Below are 26,199 nucleotides of genomic sequence, written 5' to 3' on the forward strand. Positions count from 1 at the left end.
GCTCCAGCAGTGCTTGGCTGAATGTAATCTCAAGAAAATGCTTTTCTGCATACAGTTTTCTCAGTGGTACTGATGAGAGGTTTTTCATCCATAGAGGGCTTTCAGCTCACCTATGTAGCCTTAGTGAATCAGCAAGAGATATGACAGGATCAGTGTATCGTTTACCTGTTGTACAGTTGTAGAGAGACTATTTCAAATAAAAATCTCAGTCTGTAACTAGATATTTTCAGTTGAGAAAATATCAGCAGAAAAGTTGATTTCACACAGACCCACATCAACTCATACCCTACTGTTTTTCTCAAGTATTTTTGTTCACCACGAGAACTTGACAAATCAGTATCTTTCTTTCTTTCTTTTTTTTTTTTGCCAATCCAAGGTCTTGGGACTTGGAGCCTGGGCACTGTCCCTGGCTTCTTTTTGCTCAAGACTAGCACTCTAGCTCTTAAGCCACAGCACCACTTCCGGCTTTTCATATATATGGTGCTGGGGAATCATGTATGCGAGGCAAGCACTCTACCACTAGGCCATATTCCCAGCCCCAAATCAGTATCTTTCATATATACATTTACTTATTGGACCTACTTTCCAATGAAGGATACAAAGATTAACACCATTCACAAAAGCTCACGGACAGCATCTAGGCCCACAGTTCGAGCCCTAAGATGGCCAAAAAAAAAAAGATTAACACTGTTATAAAGTCATTTAGGTCAAGCGGATAACCCTGAAATGCAAGGAGGTTTATGACTTTTGTGCCATTGTGTTTTCTGTAGATTGTGAGCATCTTATTAGGAGGATGTTGGTTCTTGACCCATCTAAACGGCTAACTATAGCCCAAATTAAGGAGCATAAGTGGATGCTCATAGAAGTTCCTATACAGAGGCCTGTTCTCTATTCGCAAGAGCAAGAAAACGAGCCATCCATCGGGGAATTTAATGAGCAGGTTCTTCGATTGATGCACAGCCTTGGAATAGATCAGCAGAAGACCATTGAGGTAAAGATACCAGTGATTTGACTAAAGATGTGTTAGGACTCTTGTGAACTCAGTAACTTGCTCACTGCCTATCAACTTGGTCTTCTAGCCCATGCCTCCACTTCACCTAGGTATAGTGTTTAGTGTTTCCTTACCATAACATCAGACTCTGTTTATATTTACTGATATTCTGTGTCTAAATTCCTTCCTTTGCTCCATCTGCCAAAAAGTTCAAGTAGGAGGATTTATAGAGGGTTCAGACAACGGCAATGATGGAAACTTAACAAGCACAAATTAGAAATTTCTTCCAAGATGAAACATGAAGTTTCATAGCAGTATTACACTAGTTTGCATGGAATGTAAATGTGCAGATAAGGAATAAGGTGAAAGTCAAACAGGAAACAAGAAGGGAGGGCATCAGATTTAAGAAAGCCTGTGGATAGAGATTGTGAACTGGAGAAACTCAGAAGGCAGAAACAGGTGGGGTCCTGATTTAGAAATATTAGGGGTCATAGAACTGAGAAGTCATGAACCTGGAAAATTCCTCTTGGCTTTTGTTGCTTTCCTCAAATAGTTAACATATTTATAGGGTGTACATACTTTTAATGCCTCTGTTAACAGTGCCGGAAAGCCATGGCTTGTCACCTGCCAGAATTCTCCACTGTCAGTTAGTATTTTCCTCTCTCCACACTCTTGTCCTTGGAAGCAGGAGAAGTGGTGATTAAGTGCCACAGGAGTAGCGTGTGCATTAATTGGAATTCTTCTGTAACTAAGATTTAGCTCTCTTCCCGTTTATGTTTTAGTCATTTATATGTGTCTGTCTAGTTATATTTTTGAGTAGCATTGTTGCTCTTCATTTCAGGTTCAAGTCTTTTGTCTAGCTGAATGTGGAGTGAGGTGATGAACCAGTTGCCTTCCTCTACATGCACATGGTTATCCTGCTACCTTAAATCCATCCTCCTGCAGTGCTGTCTGCTCACAAAAATGTTGTTTCTAAAACTCCTGCTAATTTAGTAAAACAAGAAATTTATACTGATTTAATTTACTAAATAAAATTTATCTCAATTAAAAAAACAGTGCTTCTAAGAAGGAAGCATAACAAACAAACAAACAAACAAAAGAATATCAAATGCGCCTTGTTAGCTGTGAAAGACCAAGGCACCAACCAGATTACACTTCCTTGTCACCCACTGAAGCCATACGCGAAGCTAAACTGCCCTCTTCCTTTGCTTGTGGTGTCAGTAATGTTTTCGTACCTGGCCTCTAAGTACATCCAGATCAGCAGCTCTGCATGTGGTCCCACTGGCCCAGGGTTTTTGCTGAGTTCGCAGCACATCTTTGGTACCCTGTGCAGCTTCTGGGCAAACTTCTGGGTGAAATTAGAAGTGAAGGAACAGTTGTTTCTCTGTTACATTAGCATCCTGGAAAAGCTGGCAGGCTAAAGATATGAAAATTGGGGAAATAAGTTTATTTTTAAGGTTTCAAAAGGATGGGACTGCAAAAACAAGAGGAAAGAATTACCTAAGAACGGAGAGACAGTGTCTCTCCATCTAGTATCCAGAGGTCATTCTCTAGCTCACAATAATCTCCAGAAAGTTCTTCAAAGCCTTTAATCATTCCCTTCTCTTTAATTCATTCACTCTCAGTGATTTGGATTCAGACAGTAGAATTAGAACATCTGGGCTCAGTGCTCACGATCCTACACCATATTGGGAGCTAGAGATAGGGACCATATGCCAGCATTGGGAATGTCTACATGAGACAGTGATGGCACTTTCTCTCAGTGCAGTAAACAAATGGATCCTGATCATGGAAAAGGACCCCGCAAGTCATTTAAAGGAACCGCCCTTTATGTAACTAAATTGGAGACTTGAAACGTTAGGCCTTCCAGAGGCATACTTTGCTGCTTTCTGATTCTGCTCTCTCCCCTTTAAGAAAGGTGGAGATGGTTGGATTAGTTTATACTGCTCTGCCTTCAGCACTGGTTTTCTCTTTCAGTCTTTGCAGAACAAGAGCTATAACCACTTTGCTGCCATTTATTTCTTGTTGGTGGAGCGCCTGAAGTCACATAGAAGCAGTTTTCCTGTGGAGCAGAGACTTGACGGTCGCCAGCGCCGGCCTAGCACCATTGCTGAACAGACAGTTGCCAAGGTAACACCCTGTTAGCCAAGAGTCTCATCTGGACATGTGCCTGTTCACATGTTTGACTTATTTTTCATTGTGAAGTACAAAGATTTAGCATTTCATTTTTTGGAAATTTCTGCCTCAGTCATTCACTGGAGTTCCAAACATTTAAGCACTATCCTACTTTTAAGGATTAACTTTATTTCAGAGTGTTTTTTTAAAGAATATTTTATTTTCAGTGGGCTGGGAATATGGCCTAGTGGCAAGAGTGCTTGACTCGTATACATGAAGCCCTGGGTTCGAGTCCCCAGCACCACATATATAGAAAACGGCCAGAAGTGGTGCTGTGGCTCAAGTGGCAGAGTGCTAGTCTTGAGCAAAAAGAAGCCAGGGACAGTGCTCAGGCCCTGAGTCACTGCCAAAAAATAAATAAATAAAAATGTTCTTAAAAGGAAAAAAAAAGAATATTTTATTTTTAATTACTCATGTCAATAATGAATATCACTAGTTTATATATTCAGTCTCATATAACTTTTTTATCTAACAAATTTTTATGGCAGATTTATCATGTGCACATTTCTGCTATTCCTATGGAGATATGAAGGGGAATAAGTCATTTGGGGAATGAAGACAGTCATTTCCCCGGAGCCATCACACTGCACAAGCTAGAGATAGGACCATACCATCACCGGAATAAGGGAAGATTAGTGCCATTGAAGAGCTAAGAAGGAGAGAGATTCACATGTGATTGAGAAAGTCTTCATGGGAGAGATGGCATTTCAGACATCTTCGCGGATGTGTGGGACTTTGTTGGGGAAAGGCAGGACTTGAAAGCATGAAGGGTAGGAAGAAGCTGTGTGAGGTAAGCAGAAGTGTTATGTGGGCAGTTAGTGCAGCAAGTAGTCCACTTGAATTGAAGTATAAGAAAATAAAAGGTTAGCTTGTCCAGTTAAAGCCATATTATGAAGACCTCTGAGTGTCATGTAAGGAGTTTACTTATAATTCAGGAAGCAGTAACAAACTAAAGAAGCCATTATAAGCAAAAAAAAAAGTGATAACCTAATTAACCTGTGAGCATTGGAAAGGATGGGATGAATCAAGAAGAGGTTTGGAGACAGTAGCTGGTATAGGTAGAAGCAGAAAGAAGGGTCAGTATAAGGACTGTTTCACACTTAGACCCTGAAGGGACTTAGTAGTTTGGAGAGGCAGCTCCATGGAGTAATTAAAACCTAGACTCCAGAGAAAATTCCAGATTCTGCCACTTCCTACTGTGTAACATTAGAAAACCTTGAGATTTTTGTTTACTTAAGTTTCCCAAGTGTAAAATAGAGATAAAACAGTTGTGACAATAAAATTTGTTAATATTTATGGTATAATACAGGAGCTGGTATGTAGTCAATGCCATGTAAGCATTTGTTGTTTTGATTTGTTTGGTGGCACTGGGGTTTGAACTCAGGGCTTTGACTATACAAGACAGGTGCTTTAGTACTCAGGCTAAGTCCCCACCGGAGTGTTTAAATAAAATAAGTGTAAATAAACAGGTGATGGGGGTGACTGTTTCTGGGGCCTGGGCCTGTGGACAGAGAAGTAACATTAACTCAGCTGCCAAGAAGGCATGTCGACTGGGATCCCAGGAGAGTGCCTGGGGCCACAGGGTCTGAGGAGTCCTCTGTGTCTAGGCTGAGGAACGTGCTTTGTTGCTTTGCTCTCTTGGCATTCTCACCCATTTCAGTGAGCAGCTCTCTTGGTACAAAGTGAAATTAAGAGCAGAAGAATGTTTACTTTGTATTTCTTTGACACACTTTATATCAGCTTCCACAGAACATGTGAAGGAAAACAGGCCAGTGAGGAAGGCTCACATGTAGTCCTAGCCACACAAGCACTGCTTTTAGGCAGAAAGAGTGGGAGAGAAAATGAAATCCGAACCAGGACAGTGATAGTGAGATGGAGCGCCTGGTGCCTCTTCCCACTAGTGCATGCAGCCAGATGAAAGGGTCGGAAGCCGGAATGCCCCAGTGCAGAAGCAGGCTTGCCCTGCCAAGTTCCTTCATTCTTAAACATTATACAAGTGAGGGAGTGGTGAGGGTTACATAAACAATCACTCCTGAGCACATGCTCCTATTATTGTACATGCTATCCTTTCCTATCTAGACTTTAAGCAAATTCCCTCAGATACCTAGATTGTATTTAATTTGGCTTGGTATTCCAGTGTATCACATGGCTACTTCTGCTTGCTAGCTTGGCTTTTCATTATCACTCACACACCGTAAGTTCTTTTCACTTCATTCATTGACCTACTTACTCTGACTTCAGATGTGACCTTCTCTCAGGGAGTTACATGAAATCCAATTTAAACACAAATTTCTGGGATTTTTGTGGATATAAATAATGCTTTGTTTTAGTACAGCCTACTTGTTTTAATTCTTTAATGTTCTAATTGCTGAAAAAGGTAGTGCAGATCACTTGTTACTTGTTTTTTTTTTTTTTTTTTTTTTTTTTTTTGGCCAGTCCTGGGCCTTGGACTCAGGGCCTGAGCACTGTCCCTGGCTTCTTCCCGCTCAAGGCTAGCACTCTGCCACTTGAGCCACAGCGCCGCTTCTGGCCGTTTTCTGTATATGTGGTGCTGGGGAATCGAACCTAGGGCCTCGTGTATCCGAGGCAGGCACTCTTGCCACTAGGCTATATCCCCAGCCCCACTTGTTACTTGTTAATATGACTAGAAACTGAAGAAACAGCGTGCAGTGTGCCAAGGTCACATGAACTGGAATTACACAGACCTTGCGTTCCACACAAGGATGAATGACTTTGCTCAAGCCAGGGTTTCTGAGCTGCTGTGCCCTTGACTGTGGAATGGAAGTAGTATTGCCTACTTAGAAGGATTGCTGCTTAGAGACTGGTAACCTGTAGGAGCAGTTGAGTTCAGCAAATAGAGCATTTGTCTGCCAGCCACTGTCTGTCAGCCACTGAGGCCTGGGAATTACTCAGGAAACAGTCTCTGCCCTAGTGATCAAGCATCCATTCTAGTAAAAGATTCCCGTTTTACATAGGTTTAAAGTATTTTTGTTTGCTGTGTGACATGCCATTAGCATCGCACCTAATTTGAGGCAGCCATTTAGAAAAACATCGCACCTTTTTCTCGTCAGCTCTAGCCACTACTCTTAACAGTTCTTCCACCTCCCTTTAATGGTCAGCAGACAGGAATGAAATGTCACCACAGTTCTCTGATTGTTGATTCAAGATTGCCCTCCATATCTGTAAGACAACCCATTGTATTAGTTTGCTCAGGCTACCATAACAAAATGCCAAGAGTGGTTGACTGAAAAACAGATTCTTTTTTCCTGGTCTGGAGGCTAGAAATGCACAGTCGGGTTCCTAAGAGCTGATTGATGCATAGGCCCTTTTCCTGATTGGTAGGTGGCCCCCTTCTCACGGTGCCTCACATAATCTTTCCATGTCAGTTAGTTGTGAAGAAGTCTCTGGTGTCTCTTCTTCTTCTTCTTACATGAATAGCAGCCACTAGTGATCCACACCTATAGTCCCAACAGTTTAGGAGACTGACACAGGAGGGTCATGAAGTGAAGGCCAGCCTGGTCTGCATAGTGAAATCAAGACCAGTCTGAACTATATATAAAGCTCTGTCTCACCTTCTTGGATCAGGGCCCTACTAGCAGTTATGACCTAATATAACCCTCATAATCTTCTTAAAGGTCCTTTCTCCAAATACCTTCCTTCTCATTGAGGGTTAAATCTTCAACTTAGAAATTTTGGGAAAACATAAGTCAGCCCATAACACTGTCTGCCTATATAGAACAAGAAGAAAGAAAACTATTGGCATCAGTGGTTCTGGGAAACAGGAAGTCAGAAGCAGAGATTCAGCCAATAAGCAGGGTTCAAAAAGTGATCCCCACCTGGTGCCAGTGACTCGGGCCTGTAATTCTAGCCACTCAGGAGACTGAGATCTCAAGGATCTCAGTTCAGAGGCAGCCTAGGCAGAAAAGTCCATGAAACTCTTAATCTCCAACTAACTAACAAAAACCCAGAAGGGGAGCTGTGGATCAAGTGGTAGAACTCTAGCCTTGAGCAAAAAGAGCTCAAGGACAGCACCTAGGCACAGTATAGAAGAAAAAACAATCATCAGAATTGTTTGGGCATGGTCACAATAATGACCACTAGGATATTAATCAACCAACAGTTTGTCATAGAAACATTCTCTTATCAGCAGTGTGGTACCACGCATGCTATATTGTTTGTATTTCCCTTGTTCCAGAAAGACTTCTTTCACCCCCGAGTAACTGCTTTTCTTCATCTTCATGCACACCCTTGCCAAGGAAGTATGAGGAGTGTGCTTGGTTAAGGGCATCTGTGCTGTGGTTACCAGGTCACAGAGTGTCAGTGCTGAGATCCTGCACACTCAACTTTTTTTCTTCTTCATACTTTTCCTAGTATTTGATTGCAGTAAAGAGATAAGTATGTTTGTTGAACTGGTGGTTACAAAGACTGGGTTTCTTGTCACTTACATGCAGGTTGTACCTCTCGTCGAGGGATGGGGCCCAAATTCCGTACGCCTATTTATGTACAGTCTTACTGAGACTGCTTCCTGGTGATACTCTCCCTAACACCTATTATAGCAGATCTTTCCTGGGGTATCCCAGGGCTTAGCCCTCATTGCCTCAGGAACACTCTGATTCCCAGATTTTGTGTATTATAGGGGAAGTACTAATCGTCACATACTATCCGTTCTTGATGTATTTGCAGGCACAAACTGTGGGGCTCCCGGTGGCCATGCATTCACCAAATGTGAGACTGCTGCGGTCTACCCCTCTCCCCCAGGCGCCCAACGTGGAAGCCTTTACATTTCCAGCACCTGGCTGTCAAGCAGAAGCTGCCTTTATGGAGGAAGAATGTGTCGACACTCCAAAGGTACAATGTGTTTGAGAGATTCCGTGTTTGCTGTGTGGCTTGATGAACTCTCGCCGGTCAGTCAGGAATGTTGCTTTGAGGCTTTCTGTTGTTGTTTGGGGTTTTGGAGAATTCTTAAAGCATCCATTGCTAACGCCTCACCGTCAGTGTGACTGTAACATAGTGTGACTTGACAGACCTCTCAGGAACTTCTCAAGAAGCCTCTTCTTTCTTTTATTGGTTTTGTCTTTAATGGTAATTTTGAAAACAAGTTACCTATTGTGCTGAATTGAGTGTTTTATTAATATAGGCTCTCTTCTATTTGAGGACATTCTAGACAAAATTGGTAGGATTTCTTTTTGATCCATCTGAGCATCTTTGTGGTGGTCAGTTTGGACATTATTAGAACAGTTCAGTTTGTATTGGTGTATATCTGATGGCTTTTAATATATAGAAGGTGATAGTCTCTCTCATACAACAGATGTTTATTTTACTTCTAATATGTGTTATATATAATTAGCATCATATGATACTCAAAGACTCATATTCTTGGGGCTGGGAATGTGACCTAGTGGTAGAGTGCTTGCCTAGCTTGCATGAAGCCCTGGGTTCAATTCCTCAGCACCACATATACAGAAAAAGCCACAAGTGGAGCTGTGGCTCAAGTGGTAGCCTTAAACAACAACAACAAAAAAAGCCAGGGACAGCATTCAGGCCCCGAGTTCAAGCCCCACGACTGGCAAAACAAAGAATCCTATTCCTAGATGGGTGCCAGTGGCTCACATCTGTAATCCTAGCTACTCAGGAGGCTGAGATCTAAGGTTCAAGGTACAAAGACAGCCTGGACAGGAAAGTTTGTGAGACTCTCATCGCCACTGAACTACTCAGAAAAGGCTGGAAGTGGCACTGTGGCTCAAGTGATAGATTACTAGCGTTGAGCAGAAGGCGTTCAAGGACAGTGCCCAAGCCCTGAGTTCAAATCCTAGGAACAGCAAGAGAAAAAAATCATATTCATATTAATGATAGCAGAGTGTGATAAAAGAAATGTAGGTCTTAGAGTATATTCAAATTGCTATTAACTAAACTGTGTGAACTTGGGCAATAAGACTAACCTCTGAACCTGTTTTCTCTGTATAAAATGAGAATGTCATCTTAATAAGATTATTGTGAGGATTGAGATAATGTGTGTAATGTGATGTTTGGGGCAGATTTTAGGTACTCAGTACATGAGTTTCCTCTCGAACCTCTTTGGTATTAAAAAAAAATCAGATATGAATTCTGCCTCACAGTCTGCTGGGCTGCCATTGAGCAGAAGGAAGTAGAGACAATGCTGAGTCTGCCAAGTGCTGGATAAGCTATGGGAGATAAAATATGTGATTGGTCCTGTAGAGAGGTAATAAATCAAAATGAGATTAGAAGGAGGCAGGAAGGCTTGATTGGTGCCATTTGGGAGTTCGCTTTTCAGAGCAGGGAACTGAGAAGAGGGCGAGAATGCAGGTGAATGGAAACCAGGATGAGGCATCTTCAGAGGAGGAAACAGCTCGAGCAAAAAAGCAAACTTTGGGAAACTCCTGGTCCATCTCAATCAGAGTAGATTTTAGTTTTTTTGAGGAAAAGAACATACAAAGAAAGGATGATGCATGGAATAAAGACGAATGTTTCATCTGGAAATGGCAAGCCAGGACATGTACACTTTTCTAAAGCAGGCACTGTCGGTGTTGGGGAGTGGCTCAGGGTCAAGTGTAGGGTTAAAGAAGTGGTCGGCAGGGCTGGGGATATGGCCTAGTGGCAAGAGTGCTTGCCTCTTATACATGAAGCCCTAGGTTCAACTCCCCAGCACCACATATACAGAAAATGGCCAGAAGTGGCGCTGTGGCTCAAGTGGCAGAGTGTTAGCCTTGAGCAAAAAAAGAAGCCAGGGACAGTGCTCAGGCCCTGAGTCCAAGCCCCCCTCCCCCCAAAAAAAGCAGTGATCATCAGGGGAGGGGGCTTACGTCCTGTGTGTGGTGTGCATCAGGAAACATGCTTTGGTTGTCGCCTCGCATGCACTGGCTACAAGATGGGAGGATAAGCACACCTGTGTCCAGGAGGGAGAGACCCTGTAGGCCTGAAATAGGACAGTGGTCCAGAAAGGGAAAAGGAGCAACTGGACAACACAGGTAGAATTGATAGGACTTGGCGGATTAGAGAGAAGTCCAAACTAATACAAGACTTTGAGGATGGGCGCCATTTTCAGAAACTGGAACTGCTGGAGGTTAAGCGGCAGATCAGAAGCAATGCGGCCACCACAGCACGCTGTGCCGCCGTGCTGAGGACACGTGCCTCTCTGTAGACAGTGTTTGCTTGCTCGCTGTTGCCTAGCATGGGGAATAACCTTATAAACTACAGTTACAGTCCAGTTCTGAAATGTAGGCATCAATTAGGGCAGCATAATTCATTTTGAAGATCTAATTCTCCCGACAAAATTAAAATGCAGTCTGCTAAAATCTTGTCTGTGAGGGCATCAGGCCCGAAACACAGATTGGGTACTGTCTGCTGTAATATATAGGGCAAGCTATTTTTAAAGCTTGTGATTGTTACAGTAACTAGGAAACAGACAGGAAATGAATGATTTTGCGAAAGATGTAGACAGAAGCTAGCTAGTGTATTTGCATTTGTAGAAAGAAGGGTGCCACACTGGAAGTAGCCACCCATATTGGCAGGGCCACCCTGACACCCAGCCAGGCCAGAAACATTCGCCAGTCTTATTGTGAGTCGTTTCATTTATGTCTGCAAACATGCTGTCTCTCTTCTGTCCCTCCTGCCTCTCTCTTTGAGGCCCATAGATAAATGCACACACGCAAAACCTCTAATAGAAATACAGTTCTGTTATTCACACCATCTCATAAACACTCACTACAGCACCCTTTGGTTTTCTGAAAGATGCTTTGTAGCTGCCTGTATTGCTAATTACATCTCTGCTCTCAATTAGAGACAAGAATTTTATGCCCTCCCAGGACTCTTCAGTGCTGAAGTGGTCACCAAAGGCCATTAGAGAGTCAGAGTTGAGACTTGGATTTGGTGTTCCTGTAAAAACAAACAACGCCTGTCTTAAGAGAGTTGCTCAACTCTGCATGAGAATGTGGATTGGGTACTGTGGGCAATGGCTGACAAACTGACTTGTCCACAATCTCATTACTCAAAGATGAGCATATTTTGGTGTGCCTGCTGTAGATAGGCAGGTGGCTAGAAGTAGGGTGGTTCCTTGGATAGAAAGGCTTTTTAAACAAACTTGTATTCTATTAAGTACAATCTTGAATCTTTTTTTTTCTTTTCTTTTTTTGCCAGTCCTGGGCCTTGGACTCAGGGCCTGAGCACTGTCCCTGGCTTCTTTTTGCTCAAGGCTAGCACTCTGCCGCTTGAGCCGCAGCGCCACTTCTGGCCATTTTCTGTATATGTGGTGCTGGGGAATCGAACCGAGGGCTTCATGTATACGAGGCAAGTGCTCTTGCCACTAGGCCATATCCCCAGCCCCCCACGGCTGTTCTTAACAAACTCACTAGAATAGCCGGTTAGGGAGCCTGGAAGTGTGAATCTTAAGTTCTCAGCCATGCTTTCCTACAAGGAATCTATTCAGGGTAGTCAAAGAGGAAAAGGCCCAAGGAGAGGATGAGCGCTGGTGGCCAGATTTCAGGTTTCTGTTTTCTGCTCCAAGGGAAGATTGGAAGGTTGGGAAGAAGGTATCTGTGTTCTTCCTTTGAAGCAACTGCCCATGCATCAGTGACCTAAACACGGAGGGGCTGTGGCTGCAGAACAGATTTTGAGGCTAAGCAGCCCCTCCTCTGAGCCAACAGCTGAGGCTCCAGCTCTCCCTGTCCAGACCGAGCCTCAGATAGTTTGTAGAAGAGGAAAGTTTCCTGCGTCTCGCACGCAGCTCCTACCCGCGCACGCCAGCCTCCGAAGGAAAGCCAGCTCTACCCAGCGTGCTCCAGGTGGAGCGGCTCTGCTGGCTGCTCCTGAGCAGCCATTCACAAGAGACCAGGGATTGATTTCCACTAGGGAATAGTTAAGGTAATGAGGTAAATAATTGCCTCCTCTGTGGGGTTTTTACCAGCTAGAAGAACTGGAAACCACAACTCCCTTTTGTGTGCCATTTAGCCGGCCATTAGGTGGTTCTCTCGCTTGGCAACTGTGCAGGAAGGCGGAGGGCTCGCTGCGGGCTGTGCCGGGCTCTCCCTGCGGGATGAACAGTCGATACTGTGTGAGCTGGGGAAGGAGAGAATTCTGTGCACTGGGGCTTATTAACCTCTGCTGGAATTTGGGGCCTGTGAGTCATTTGTTATTCTATAATGGAAGCCTTTGGCCGCCTGCCATTTGAATTTTTTTTTTTTTCAGTTCTTTTTGTGGTATCTGTCTTCAAAGAATTCTTACTCTCCATTCCTTGGGCACATAGATCCAATTAAAAACCAAACTGAATGGGCAGGTACTTAAGTCATGAAGTGAAAAGTATCTCTGGAACCTTCTAGTATGTTTTGTAGTTGAAAATTAGAAGAATGTTGGTGACTACCCTTTCCTTTTTAGCTATGAACCATGTATATATATAAGAAAAAAAAAAAGATCTCTAGCAAGCTTCTAGCATGCTTGGGTCTGCGTGGCCCGTGCATTCCTACAGAACTTGCCAGAACAGTCTTGAAACAGTGTGAGACCTTGTCCTGCTTTATCCAGAGCAAGATTATAGCAATTCCAGACAATTGCTTGCCTTAAAAGAAAAAAAAAATCTCATCCTCCCTGTTTCCCTTATTAAAAAAAAAAAATACCTGTTAGGCCTCAAGCTAAAATACCCCTATTCATCTGGAAACCACTAAAAAAAAGTGTTTATTGTAATAAAAATGACTCAGAGTAACCTGATGGGACTGCCAGTTGGGTCATAATGGGCTTCTGTCTCTAGTGCTGCAGTTGACTGTCCTTTACTTTTCATCAGTATACTGTCACTAGAAATGTATAGGGGCACTTTTAATATTTGGATTAATTTCTGATTTGCCGTAAGTCTTGGCACCTTTCCCTCTGGAGGTTTTTCTGAGGACTCCACAGAGAGAGGACTCATCATTCGCTCCCCTGTGACCTCTAGGTAAATGGCTGTCTGCTGGACCCCGTGCCTCCTGTCTTGGTGAGGAAGGGTTGCCAGTCACTGCCCAGCAACATGATGGAGACGTCCATAGATGAAGGGCTGGAGACCGAAGGAGAGGCCGAGGAAGACCCCAGCCATGCCTTTGAAGCCTTCCAGGCCACGCGCAGTGGCCAGCGACGGCACACCCTGTCAGAAGTGACCAACCCCCTGGTAGTGATGCCTGGGCCAGGTACGATGTCCAGGAAAGCACCTGGCTAAATCTTCACTGTGTCCTCTCATCTAGCGGTCACCAAGTCTAGCAATAGAAGCAGCCAGTCATGATAGCAGCCTAGCCCTGGCTTGTAGTCACATTGCTTCACAGAGCCCATTCAGTGGGCTGTTGCAGATCAGGCCTCTGCCCAACAGCTAACCAAGATGAAGATGACCTGTGAGAGTTGGCTGTCTTACTCTGGGGTTCATCAGGTGAGCTCAGCTTCATCAATCTCTGGCTTCTGAGAACAGTCAAGTTCTTACAGGCACAGCTTCTGGAGGGCTTTCCCTACTAAATGTAAAGGCATTTAAGTTGACCTATAAAAGGGTTCTGAAAAGATGCAGTTGGTTTGTGTGCAGCACCGGGAATTGAACCGAGGGCCTGTGAATGCTAAGCAAACCCTCTACTGCTGAGCTACACCACAAAGCACCAGCCCTGAGAAGAGTTTTGTTTTGTACTATGCTTGCTTTGCAATGCTGCCCAGGTTCAAAGGCCTTTGCTACCTCAGCCTCCTGAGTAAAGAAGGACACCGCTCGCTGCTTTCCAGACCGCAACTCATCATACTTTGTGTCCTGTGTTCAAAACTGTTGTTGCTGTTGGTTGTATCTGTTCTGTTTTCTTTTAAAGGGAAGCTTTTCTCCATGAGTGACAACCCATCCCTTGACAGTGTGGACTCTGAGTATGACATGGGATCTGCTCAGAGAGACCTCAACTTTCTGGAAGACAACCCTTCCCTGAAAGACATCATGCTAGCCAATCAGCCCTCACCCCGTATGACGTCTCCTTTCATCAGCCTGCGACCTACCAACCCAGCCATGCAGGCTCTGAGCTCCCAGAAGCGTGAAGCACACAACAGGTCCCCCGTGAGCTTCAGAGAGGGCCGCAGGGCGTCGGACACCTCCCTCACCCAAGGCGAGCGCCCTGTCCTCTCACTTTCACACCCCCGTCTGAGCACTGGAGAGGCTGTTGCCACCGTGCTGAGAACTGTGTGTGAAACCGTGTTCTTTGTGCTCTGTTTTAGGAATCGTAGCATTTAGACAACATCTCCAGAATCTGGCGAGAACCAAAGGAATTCTGGAGCTAAACAAAGTGCAGTTGCTCTATGAGCAAATGGGATCTGACGCGGATCCCAGCCTGGCACCAGCTGCTCCTCAGCTCCAGGATCTTGCCACTTGTCCTCAGGTGAGTGCCTAGGCCCTTCCCACCACAGTTCTGAGGCTATTTGACCTGAAAGGGGGGGACCACATTCCTGGTTGCTGCACTGACCCAGCCCACTGGGTCTCTTGGGCAGCCAGCGCCCAGTGGAGGCCTCGCTCGAGCTAGACTTCACTCACGGGCGGGGCACAATGCACACGCCCACTCACACAAGATCCCGCGGGATCACACAGGATCCCACCACCACCCAGACACCCGAGGAGTCACAGCACCCATAGAAGACGCGTGCCGCACGCTGCTTTTGTAAAATCACTTTATTAACTATTGAAGGTGATTTGTGAAATAATAGATGCAACTGTTCACCCAATAAATGTAATTCCGAGCCTGCTAGCAGTACATCCGTGGTGTCGCAGTACATCCGTGGTGTCGTCGATTTGAGGAAGTACAGACGAGGCCACATGTGGACCACGGGGAATGCAGATGGAAGTTCTCTGTGAGAAGCATCCTTCAAAGCGTTGCCTGCACAGAAGCTTGGAGCACTATGTCCCACAGAGATGACCTTCCTCGTGGTTATTTAGCAAAGATGCTTAAATTAAGAATTGAAACTTCTCTGTGCATGGCAAATTGTAATTTCCCACCATCTTGCTTGTCAGGAGGAAGCTTCTCAGCAGCAGGAAAGTGTCTCCACTCTCCCTGCCGGCGTGCACCCTCAGCTCTCCCCACGGCAAAGCCTGGAAAGCCAGTATCTCCAGCATCGACTCCAGGTGGGAGCCGCCTTCTTGCCATTCACCCAGAGCCGTCCTTTGAGCACAGCACAAACCTGATTGGCTGGTGTCTACTTAGGGTAGACACACCACATTATTCCATATAGGCCGGTGGGTCTGACTGCACTTGCAGCTCAGACTTGGCCCTCAGAAGAAGAAAGGGGTGTGCTGCTGAGTGGTAGGAAAAGGAGACATGGCTTCTTACTTTCTCACGTCTGCAAAAGGTTAACATGGCATGTCTGCGGTGGTGTGTGAAACTCTTAAAATGATAAAATATCAGTGACATTAAGAATGAATCGTTCATTCAGCAGATGGTGAGGCTATCAAGATTTCAGTCCACTTTTCTCATTGTTTTCCACAACCCCCTAAACCTTAGAGGACTTTTAGAAATGGAAAGCAAGTAGGTCCTGTCTGAGCAAACTGGCCTGCTGAGCCTTCTGGGTGTCGGGGAGCAGGGTCAGCCCTTGGCCCAGTGTGGATCTAAGGCCACGCTTGGCTTCACCCTCCGGGCAGGAGCAGCCTCACGACCACCTCCCAGGTTAACAGCATACGGTCATACTTAGATGTTTTCCTGCTCTTCCAGAAGCCCAGCCTTCTGTCAAAGGCCCAGAACACCTGTCAGCTTTATTGTAAAGAACCACCACGGAGCCTGGAACAGCAGCTGCAGGAACACAGGTGAGAGCTCCTTGGCCAGCAGAGTCACCTTGGTGGCAATGCTGGCTTTGTGCTCCTTTTCCACTCATGGTTGCCTCTACTAGGAACATAGGCTTCTGTGCATGCAGTCTTTCCCAACTTCACTGCTGAGGCGGTTCCAGCATTCCTGGAGTCTGGGCCTTTCAGACAACAGCAGCCCCCAAGTACACTTTGTTTTCCTTTTCTCCTCGCATTTCCCCTCTGGGGTGTGACTAGACCCAGGCTTTCCGAATCCATGCCCTAAAGCACTTCGTGTGGGTCACACTGAGTCCGCCTGCCTTGCTGCTGTGCATGCCTGCTGGCCTTGCTGGTGGTAGAAGCAGTTTGGCCAAGGTAGAATTACTCTGCTCCAGCAACCTACAGTCACACACAGAGGCCAAGGGTTATGTTACCTTCCCTCCGGCCAGTCAGGATGAGAAACCGGCCTCTCTGCAGATAGGTAAGTTCAGTCCCTTAAAAGAAAATGCACTGTAACTATGTATGAAGGTGGCACAAGGAATTTCAATGAAAGCACTTGCTCCTTAAGGGAGAGCACAAAAAGCAATACACAGGGGTCTATTTAAAATATATACATGTCCCAGCTAGGAATGTGGCTTAGTGGTAGAGTGCTCACCTAGCATGCATGAAGCCCTGGGTCTGAATCCCCAGCACCACCTAAACAGAAGCCGGAAGTGGCGCTGTGGCTCAAGTGGTAGAGTGCTAGCCTTGAGCAAAAGAAGCTCAGAGATAGTGCCCAAGCCCTGAGTCCAAGCCCCAGGACTGCCAGATAAAACACACAAACACCCACACACCTGGGGAAAAAAGGTGCCTTCAAGCTCACTTAGCACTGAGAAGTTAGTCAGCATTCAGGGTAAAAAAAATGAGCTTACATTTCAGAAACACAGCATGGTGATTTCCTAGCCATACTTTCTCTCCCTGCGTGGGAGAGAGAAGTGGAGGAGTGCACATCTGCGGAGAGGCTGAAGCAGCAGGGCCAAGAGTTCCAGGCCAGCCTGGACTACATAATGAGACCTTGTCTCAAACAAACGAAGTGGGTTCTGAAGCTCGTGCCTGCTGGTGGATTGACGCTGAGATTTCACCTGCTTTCCTTTGGTGTTGCCAATTTAGGCTCCAACAGAAGCGACTTTTCCTCCAGAAGCAATCTCAGCTGCAGGCCTACTTTAATCAGATGCAGATAGCGGAGAGCTCCTACCCTCAGCCAAGTCAGCAGCTGCCCCTCGCCCACCAGGAGACGCCCGCGGCATCCCAGCAGCCCCCGCCGTTCAGCCTGAGCCAGCCCTTGAGCCCTGTCCTGGAGCCCTCTGCTGAGCAGATGCAGTACAGCCCTTTCCTCAGCCAGTACCAGGAGATGCAGCTGCAGCCCTTGCCCTCCACGCCTGGCGCCCTGGCTCTTCCTCCGCTGCCCACGCAGTTGCAGCAACAGCAGCAGCCTCCACTCCCACCACCTCCACCCTCGCCACAGCAGCCGGGAGCTGCCCCGGCCCCATTACAGTTCTCCTATCAGACTTGTGAGCTGCCAAGTGCCACTTCCTCGGCGCCAGACTATCCCACTCCCTGTCAGTATCCTGTGGACGGAGCCCAGCAGAGTGGCCTCTCGGGCCCAGACTGCCCCCGGAGCTCAGGACTGCAGGACGGCCCCTCCAACCCGCTGGCCCTCCCTGACCTACCTGGACTTTTTGATTGTGAGATGCTAGACGCAGTGGATCCACAACACAATGGGTATGTCTTGGTGAATTAATCTAAGCACAGGAAGTGAGGTGGATCTAGTGCAAGCAGACTGTGTACTTCTGGTTTTATTCCATCCTTTCAGATCTAAAGCTTATTTTCTTGCCCTTTTCCTAATGGGGAAAAAAAATCAAGTCACCCAACTGGAATCAGAAGGCTTGGCTGGGGTGGATGTTCTTCCTCCTGCTTTGTCTCACCACAAAATCTCTTGTGGCAAATGCCAGAACAGCGTTATAGGCTGAAGCGCATGCCCTTAGAAAGCAGAACAAGAGAGAGAGAGGAGAGAGGCACCAACACGTTGACTTGAGTCAACAACTTCAGACATAGGTCTTATGCAGAATTACACCAGTTCCTTACCAAAGGGAACCTGGTGAAAGCAGGAAACAGAAGTGTGCTGCATCAGTATACATAGGGCAAAACAAGAAGGCAGTGGAATTCTGTGAAGCCAAGCAACAACATATTGCTTCAAGGCAAAGCAAGAATACATGAATCTGATGCACGGGCAATAAAGTTCTGTTTTGTTGTTGAATGAGAAGTTCTTAGGTAAAGATGCAGGTTATCCCCAAGACCATGAGAAAACAGCAGAGCAGGAGCTCTGTTTCCGGGGTCACCTCAGAAATCTGGGAGCAGGCTGCACAGCTCTTCAGAAGTGGCCTGGGTTGCTGACTATCAGGAGATCCTCACCCGTAGAGCAGGAGGCCAGCTGGGCGGGGCGGGGCGGGGAGGGCGCCAGGGGCTCCAGCCTGGGACCAGGAAGCCAGGCGCTTCCTGTGCACGCTCTGTGGAGACTCAGGCCTCCCGTCGCTTCTCCAGGGCAGACACTCCTTTGACTCAACAACTTACCTTGTCTGTTTGGACAGCTTCATATAGGGCTTAGAAATTTGAAGGACACGAAACAATGAGCGTTTGTGTCCCGTGTGATGTGGTACAGCTGTGCCTTCTCCCTGTCATGCGTTAAGTCCTCCTTTTCTATAGAAACCAGGTTTTCTATTTCTGTCTGTGCTAAGTCCAAAGAAGTCACTTCTTAAGTTTCTTTCCCACCATGTAGGAATCAGCATTCCGATTCCACTATATAGGAATTAGTTCTTTAAGGCTTTGACTTGTAGTGAAATTTTAAAGTATTAGAGCAATATTCAGAGTCACAGAGGTGTTAACCATTTAAGCAGACCAATCTGCCACACGCTTCTAGTAGAAAAAAACGCAGCCCTTACAATTCATTCATCGAAGTAAGTGGAAAATGGGTGCTCCGGCTAGTTAGCAGCGTACCTAGACAGAATGGGTAATGTGGCGTTTGCACAGTGACATCCAGCTGTTAACATTTCAGTATTGTTTATAAAAACCTATAATTTCTGTCCTTTAGAGTGGCTTGTCCTATCAGCAGATGAATGCATTTAAAACAAGCATCTTCCTTAAAGCACAAGAAGACAGATACTACACACTGATGCTGCATCTAGAAACACCTTTCAGTTGCCTTTCCTCTTTGTAGTGAGTGTCCAGGCAGGGAGGGGAGCGTGGGGCGTCTCCAGAGCGCCGCTGTGGCCCCCCAGTCCAGCCCCTGCCCGTGCTGGTGACTCGAGCAGCCCCGTGGCTGGCCAGAGACTGGCTCGTCTCCAGGGGCGCCCCACGGTGCCAGGCTGCTTCCCAAAGGCCTTCTGCTTGGAGTTGGGCTCCGGATGGCGACGGGAAAGGGTAGCAGGAGAGACTGTCGGTTTACGATTTCGTCACAATGAAAATCCAGAAAGAATGAATTGTGTTCCTTTTATGGGTTGTTGATTCCTCCTCATGCTTAAGACTGATGATTTCGTGCAATTCAGACCATCGCTTCGCTCGGGAGATCATTTCATTGAGATCTTTAATCTGTCTAAGTCTGTGCGAAGTAAGCCAGTTATAAACCAGGCCTTGGTTTGTTTAGACTGAGGAGGAAGCTCTCCGGAATCACACTGCAGACAGGCCATGGCATTGACGAAATGAACCGGCCTTCCACATCCCAGGTGGGCTGCGCAGCCCAGGACTGCAGGAACGGCCCGGTTGCCATGGTGCCACAGCTCCCGCCCCCCCCCCCCCCCCCAGAGCCCAGGAGACCTAGGCAGATTGACAACCATTTTGTGACGCCTGAGGGGACATGGAGAGGCTGCCGCCCCCAGCCCTGGCCCAGCCGTAGTGTGGACCAGCACCGAGTGAAGCCGCAGCCCCTCCTGCCGGAATCCCGCCGCCAGCTCCTGCCTCCCAGTTCAAGCGAGATCACTGAGGTCCATCACTACCTGCACTGCCTGCAGAGCCAGGCTCTGGCTCCCACCCGGTGACCCAGGGAAGCTTCTGAGCCGTGGGCACCGCGCGGAGGCCGCGCTGCGGACACGGAGCTGCCCAGCGGCCCGCTCCCTGGGCGGCGTGCACACGGCGGGTGACAGGTGGGTGCCAGCACTGCCCGAAAGCCAGCCTGCCCCGAAAACACTTGGGTGAGATGAACAGTGAGGTAAAAAGTTCGTTCAGCAAAAAGCGCAGTCTGTGTGGTACTGTTTTCTTTTGGCTGGTTGGTTGGTCTTGAAGTCCGGGGTGTTGCGGCGTTGGGGGAAATGCAGCCATTGTGCGATTCCCAGCCGAGCAGCGAGGCGAACACAGCCCCGCCGGCCCTGGGCCACCTGCACGGGGAAAGGGCCTGCTGTCCGTGCCTTGCCGGCTCTGCACACCACCCCCCCGGGGGAGGACGAGGCCGGGAGGGCGAGGGGGGCGGCTGCAGGGCTGTCCACGGATCTTCTGCCCAGACCCTGCCTCGCAACCCAGCCCACTGTACCACGGCCCCTGCTGACCCCACCCTGCCCTGCCCACCCGTGACCAGGGCCCCCCTGACCCTGCCCTGCCCACCCCACGACCAGGGCCCCCCATGACCCCACCCTGCCCACCCCACGACCAGGGCCCCCCATGACCCCACCCTGCCCTGCCCACCCCACGACCAGGGCCCCCCATGACCCCACCCTGCCCACCCCATGACCAGGGCCCCCCATGACCCCACCCTGCCCTGCCCACCCCATGACCAGGACCCCTGCTGACCCCACCCTGCCCACCCATGACCAGGGCCCCCCCTGACCCCACCCTTCCCTGCCCACCCAGGACCAGGGCCCACCGCTCCCCGTTGCCCGTGTGCCGGGTCGTTACACGAAGGCAGGGCAGGGCAGAGCCCTCCCACCTCTGATTATAGGAAGTAGGGAAAGGGGTGTGCTCCTGGGAGAGGGGGCTTGGTGAAGACCCAGAAATTGCAGGGACATGAAAGCCGCTGCTTCCCGGCAGCTTCGGTCCAGGGCCCCAGGTGTGTGGTCAGCCGAGGGTCCGGGGACCCAGGGAAGGTGCACTGCCCGTTCCCCCCCCCCCCCCCGCGCAGGCCTCGCACAGGTCGCAGGCGCAGACGGGCTGCTCAACCCCCATCCCCGCGCAGGCGCAGACAGCGGTGCAGGTTTTCTGTCCTCAGTTATATTTAAATTTTGTACCAACAGTGACACTTAATATCCTCCGGGCTCAAAGAAAATCCCCACTCCAGATAACTCTCACCTTGCTCCTCTTGAGAGACGGCGGTAGTGCCATTGGTCCCAGGGAACAGGGGGGAGCCCCATTGCTCACCTCAGCTGCATTTGTTCCCCTACACCGAGCTGGCTCCCAAGCCACCCAGCTGCTCGGCTCCTGAGCCAGGACATCAAAGGTGGAAAGGGAAGAGCAGGCAGTGAGTTACAGGTGTGCCAAAGGCAGGGTCTTTGGTCATTTTGTTGCTTCTGAAAGTTTCGGTGTATTTTTTTTTTAACAAAACTTATCTTCTGAGTGATGTGTGGAATACAAGAGCAGAAACATCTGCGCCAATTGCTAAACTGCACAGGACACCCCAAAACTTGGTATCCCCGGTGGGTCCCGCGCGCCTCCCGGGTGGTGGGGACGGGCTCGGGCAGGGGCCTGGCCCTGGCATCTCTCATCTCCTAGCACCTCTCATGTCACTTCTGGGTTTTTGTGGGGGTTTTTTTTTATCATTTCTTCATAATTAGTGCAGCCTGGCTGGTTCTAGAAGACTCCCAGCCGTCCTAGTTGCACCACTATGTTCTGTCCATACCTTATCTGGATGATTCCAACTCATTTGGCAGCTTCGAGCACATACTGGTACACAGATTGAGAAAATAGCCGCCCAAAGACTTCACAAGATGGTTTTCATGGTTTCTGCCCAGATACTTGGCTTGTCCATCCAAAAGGAGCCATAGCTTTTATTTTTCCATGAACTCACCAAGCACTTTCACATCTAATCCCTAGTAATCCTCACAACCGTCCGTGCCACTAGCTGGGGAGCTGCCGTCCTCATCATTCACGGAGGAAAGCGAGGTTCCCACAGGGAAGTGGCGGTGGCTTAGCCCACGGCACCGAGCTTGTAGCAGGACAGCCAGGAAACGCACCAGGTTGACTGGCAGAATTCTGGCTTTGGTTCCCGTGAATCCGGCTCAGTCCACCTGGCTCTTTCCATAGGCAAACAGCTGTATCAACAAAGCCCCCGCTGCCGCCAGGTACTGGGAGAATGGCCGCTGTCCACACAGCTGCACTCTCCAGGCAACAGCTGTGCAGTGGGGGAGGGGGGGGCCTCAGGTGACCACGGCAGCCGTCCAGGGCGCCCTGCACTCAAGAAGTTGAGGGATACCCTGACCCCACAAAGCAGATTGTCTCTCCTCCTGTCCGGGAACCCACAGTTCCCAGCAGATGTTTACTTGCTCCAGGTTACACAGTGATTTCCTTTAAAGGGATGAGAGACAGGTGCACAGATCCAAGCCCAGGGCGGGGCCGCCCAGAACCACAGACAACCTCTATCCTGAAGACGGTCCCACACATCGGAGTCTGCGTTAGACACTTTTAGGATTAAAAGAAAAAGTAACATTCTTTGATTGAACACTCTTGTCTTTCAGAGCCAAAATAGAGGTGGGTAGAGAGAAGTTTTAGGTACATAAGAACTTTCTGGAACAATATGACCCCAGATGGAAAGATGTTACCACCGTAGTAGATGGAGTTGGTTGGGACTTGCCACTGGCTGTGTAGCACCTATCACTTCAAGATTTACTCCATGGAGGAAACAAGTGCTCAGGCCTTCCTGCTACCCCAAGTTTAAAAAAAAAAAAAAATGTGCCAGGCACTGATGGCTCATGCCTGTAATCTTAGCTACTCGAGAAGCTAGAACTTGAGGATTGAGGTTTGAAGTCAGCCCAGGCAGAAAAATCCATGAGATCCTTCTCTCCAATAAACTACACAGAAAACCCCAGAAGTGGAGCTATGGCTCAAGTGATTGAGTGCTAGCCTTGAGCAAAAGAAGCTCAAAGACAGCGCCCAGGCCCTGACTTCAAGCTCCAGGACCTGAAAAAAAAAAAATCTGCCTCATTACTCTGAAAGGAAAAAGAGAAACAGAGGCTGGCTAATCTTTGAAGGCTGCAATTTAAGAAATAAAAGTGATGGAGATTATTGCACTTTGTAGAAAAGGCAAGTTTATTTGATTGGGGGGGAGAATGATCTTGCTGGATATTTGATCTGTGAGTAGTCACTTCTGAGAAACAATCTAATCGTAGTTCTTTTCCCTGTGCTTTTTTTTTTAATGACTTAAAAAAAACCAACCTGGTGACTTCAGCAGCTTTGGTGTTCTGAGTGCGAATCATAATAGCTCCAATGTGAAAAATGAAGGTGGACCCTGTCACTCGTTAGAAATGGCCTCCAATACACTTTAATAAATGATGTTTGTTCCAAATGGTCATTTAAATGGGGTAATTTTCTGTGAGGAAAATGTACTGTTTTTATGTTTCCAACCCTCTTGGAATTAAAATAAAAGCAACTTGTTTTTGTAAGCGCCGGGTGCTGTGTCAGGCCCTAAGGCCCGGGCCTGGGGTGGGCTTTGCAGTCTGGAAGCCCGGTGCCCCGCTGGCGGGCGCTGGCTGCGGGCTGCGGGAAGGACGGTGGATAATGTGTTCCCATTGACGTCAGCCGGGTAAATAACACCTTGCCCCGGTCCCGGGAACACGGCGCTCACGCGGACAGGGCCCCACCGGGCCTCAGGAAGGCCAGCGCCCCCTCGGGGAGCCAGCCGCAGGGCCGCAGGTAGGGCTGGCAAGGCCGCTGTCCCCGGCTGCCACCTCTTCTCCAGGAGCTGCCAGAGGCGCGCGCACACACGCGGCCTTGTCCCTTGGACCCAGCCCACGCCCTCGGCTCCCTGTGCCCCGGGCTCACATCCGCTTGCCTGGGGAGCCAGACCCAGCATGAAGGGTGGGATTAAGCTGCGTGCTGGCAAGTTGAGCTGAGATTGGGTTTCACGCAAGCCCTTCTGCTGAGGCCAGAGCCCTGGGCGGCTTCCCGGCTGAGGAGAGCGAGGAGCAGAGGCCAAGGGGGGGGGGCACGCCCCTCCCTCCCAAGCCGGGCCCCGCTGGCCCTGCCTCTAATCCTAACCCCGCAGGAGGCCGAGCTCTTCGCTGCCAGGCAAGCCTGAGACTCCAGCTCCACTGCAGCGGGCCAGCGCTTGCCTTGAGCACGGAAAGGTGAAGAGCCAGCACTGAGGTCCTGGGTGCAACCAGCGCCCCCACCCCACCCCCCAAAAAAGAAAAAACAGCTCATTTCAGTCCCTGTGTTTTGCAGACTTTCTCCTTTGCCACTGAATTTCCCCATTTTTCATGTGTTGCCAAAAACAAGCCCGGGGCCCCAGAGTCTCAGCAAGAACAGCGAGCCGGCCATCACGGGGCCCCTCCCCACTCAGGACGCTGCCCTCCCTCTGGGTGGCTCCAGGTGAGGGGACACGACACGGAAAGGCCTGGACCCTCACCTCGGACCCAGAGCTGCCATGGGACAAAGAACTACACATCGCAGAGGCTGGACCTGTGGGCAGGGGGAGCGCTCGCAGCCTCCTACTGCGGATCTCCCCATCTGTGGGGGGCTGAACCCCTCTGAACACAGTGCGGACGCCCACAGAGGGCCCCGCGACCTCATCAACACGGCCATCCTGAGGACGACTGATCAGGCCTGAAAAGGCCCTGGGTGGAAGCAGCATGGTGGCTGGAAAGGAAGGAAGCCTGCAGGGGAGGCCATGCCCGCTGCAGCCAGGCCCCCCGAGCCCGCTGCAGCCAGGCCCCCCGAGCCCGCTGCAGCCAGGCCCCCCGAGCCCGCTGCAGCCAGGCCCCCCGAGCCCGCTGCAGCCAGGCCCCCTGAGCCGGCTGGGCAGAAGATCCACCCAGAGACAAGGCATGAAAGAGTGTCATGAGGGAGAACTGAGTCACTCAGACGGCTCTGAAAGCTTCTGACTCAGTCTTTCCTCCTCATTCCCCAAAGATGGACTAATGGGGCCTGAGATGCCTGGGAACAAACGCTTCTGCTGCGCGAGATGGGGTGGAACCCCAAGTGAATTAAGACAAGGCCGCCCAGCCCTTCCCTCAAGCACACCCTGCCTGCCAGGCCAAGGCCCCGCTCCACGGCCTTGCCTCCCGCTAGGCTGCGGCCCACCGGACCTGCCTTTGCTCACGACAGAAGCCCTCATTCAGTCAGCAAAAGGGGAACCAAAGGGCGGGCAGGCCGCTGGAGGGCTTCGGGGATGAAAGGCCGGCAGAGAGTGAGCGAGCCCCGAGAGAACGGCCGCTCTGCCAGGAAGGCCCTCCAGGAGGGCGGTGCCGGCCCTTCCCTGCCAGGACATCCACGAGGTCACCAAGGACCCCTGACCGAGTCCTCAAGGCCGGGATGGCTCCCAGCCCAGCCACTGGCCCAGGCAGAGCGCTTTACACAGGCCCCGAGTCGCCCATGGTGATGGGAACAGCCTGGCATGGCACTGAGCTAACCAAACACACCCAGACCACTCGCTGCCCGTGCTGGCCCGAAACGACCATTCTGCTCGCCTTGCTTCCATGCCGGAAGAAACAGGTGCTGTGGTGCCTGTGAACTCCCTCCTCACTGCCCTGGGTGACCGCTTGCTGCCACAGGTGAAACCACAAAACCTTTGCCCTGGGATCTCTGGGTTTTCCGAGATCGAGTCAGGGAATCGCCCACCACGATCAAGAAGCCACTTTATTCTTCAACTTGTAGGTCAAACCCTTGGGTGCCCAGGGAGTCTTCGGTGCAGGGCCTGCTCTGCTCCCCATGGAGAGGGGCCAAGGCCACAGCCCCAGGACACGACTCCAGCTGGCCCTGACACCAGGCTGGGGCTGACCTCTAGGTGGCCTGAGGTCCAATTCCTTCCGCTGGAGTCTCTGCAGATGGGGCTCATGGAGCCTCTCGGAACTTCTGCCTTTGCTGTCAGCCCTGGCTGGAATGGGCCCGTCTGCCGTCTTTCTGGGTTCAACAGCACCAGTCCTCTGGCCAAGCAAGCCCTTCAGGTATCCAGAGCTGAGCACCTCAGAATTCCTCCTGGCACCCCCTGATCTGAGGAACAAGCCAGGTGCTTGGGCAGGACGGCCCCAGCAGAAGCTAACCTCAACCACCTGAATCTCCATCAAAGGGGTCTCGATCCTAGAGACAGCTGCTACCAAGGCACCAG

At 49.3% G+C, this 26,199-nt stretch overlaps 1 protein-coding gene and 1 non-coding gene across 5 annotated transcripts in view; both read left to right on the forward strand.

Annotated features, from left to right (window-relative positions):
- The window catches only part of Sik2 (salt inducible kinase 2), an 81,962-nt gene extending 61,453 nt beyond the window's left edge, over window positions 1–20,509 (forward strand). For 3 of the 4 annotated variants that reach the window (XM_048343819.1, XM_048343818.1, XM_048343822.1), the window contains 10 exons: window positions 771–991; window positions 2,969–3,121; window positions 7,850–8,014; window positions 13,101–13,329; window positions 13,978–14,262; window positions 14,372–14,532; window positions 15,159–15,269; window positions 15,853–15,944; window positions 17,070–17,681; window positions 19,048–20,509. In XM_048343819.1, the coding sequence (XP_048199776.1) occupies window positions 771–991; window positions 2,969–3,121; window positions 7,850–8,014; window positions 13,101–13,329; window positions 13,978–14,262; window positions 14,372–14,532; window positions 15,159–15,269; window positions 15,853–15,944; window positions 17,070–17,681; window positions 19,048–19,072 (2,054 nt within the window). In that variant the 3' untranslated portion in view covers window positions 19,073–20,509. The remainder of the gene's footprint in view (window positions 1–770; window positions 992–2,968; window positions 3,122–7,849; window positions 8,015–13,100; window positions 13,330–13,977; window positions 14,263–14,371; window positions 14,533–15,158; window positions 15,270–15,852; window positions 15,945–17,069; window positions 17,682–19,047) is intronic. The other variant, XM_048343820.1, reaches the window with a different exon arrangement.
- Window positions 12,595–12,725, forward strand: LOC125349783. Its single transcript, XR_007210595.1, has one exon. It is a non-coding gene; the product is annotated as a small nucleolar RNA SNORA9 (small nucleolar RNA).
- Window positions 20,510–26,199: the final 5,690 nt, after the last annotated feature.

The sequence above is a fragment of the Perognathus longimembris genome, chromosome 3 (genome assembly GCF_023159225.1).
Source record: "Perognathus longimembris pacificus isolate PPM17 chromosome 3, ASM2315922v1, whole genome shotgun sequence".
NCBI classification, from domain to species: Eukaryota; Metazoa; Chordata; class Mammalia; order Rodentia; family Heteromyidae; genus Perognathus; species Perognathus longimembris.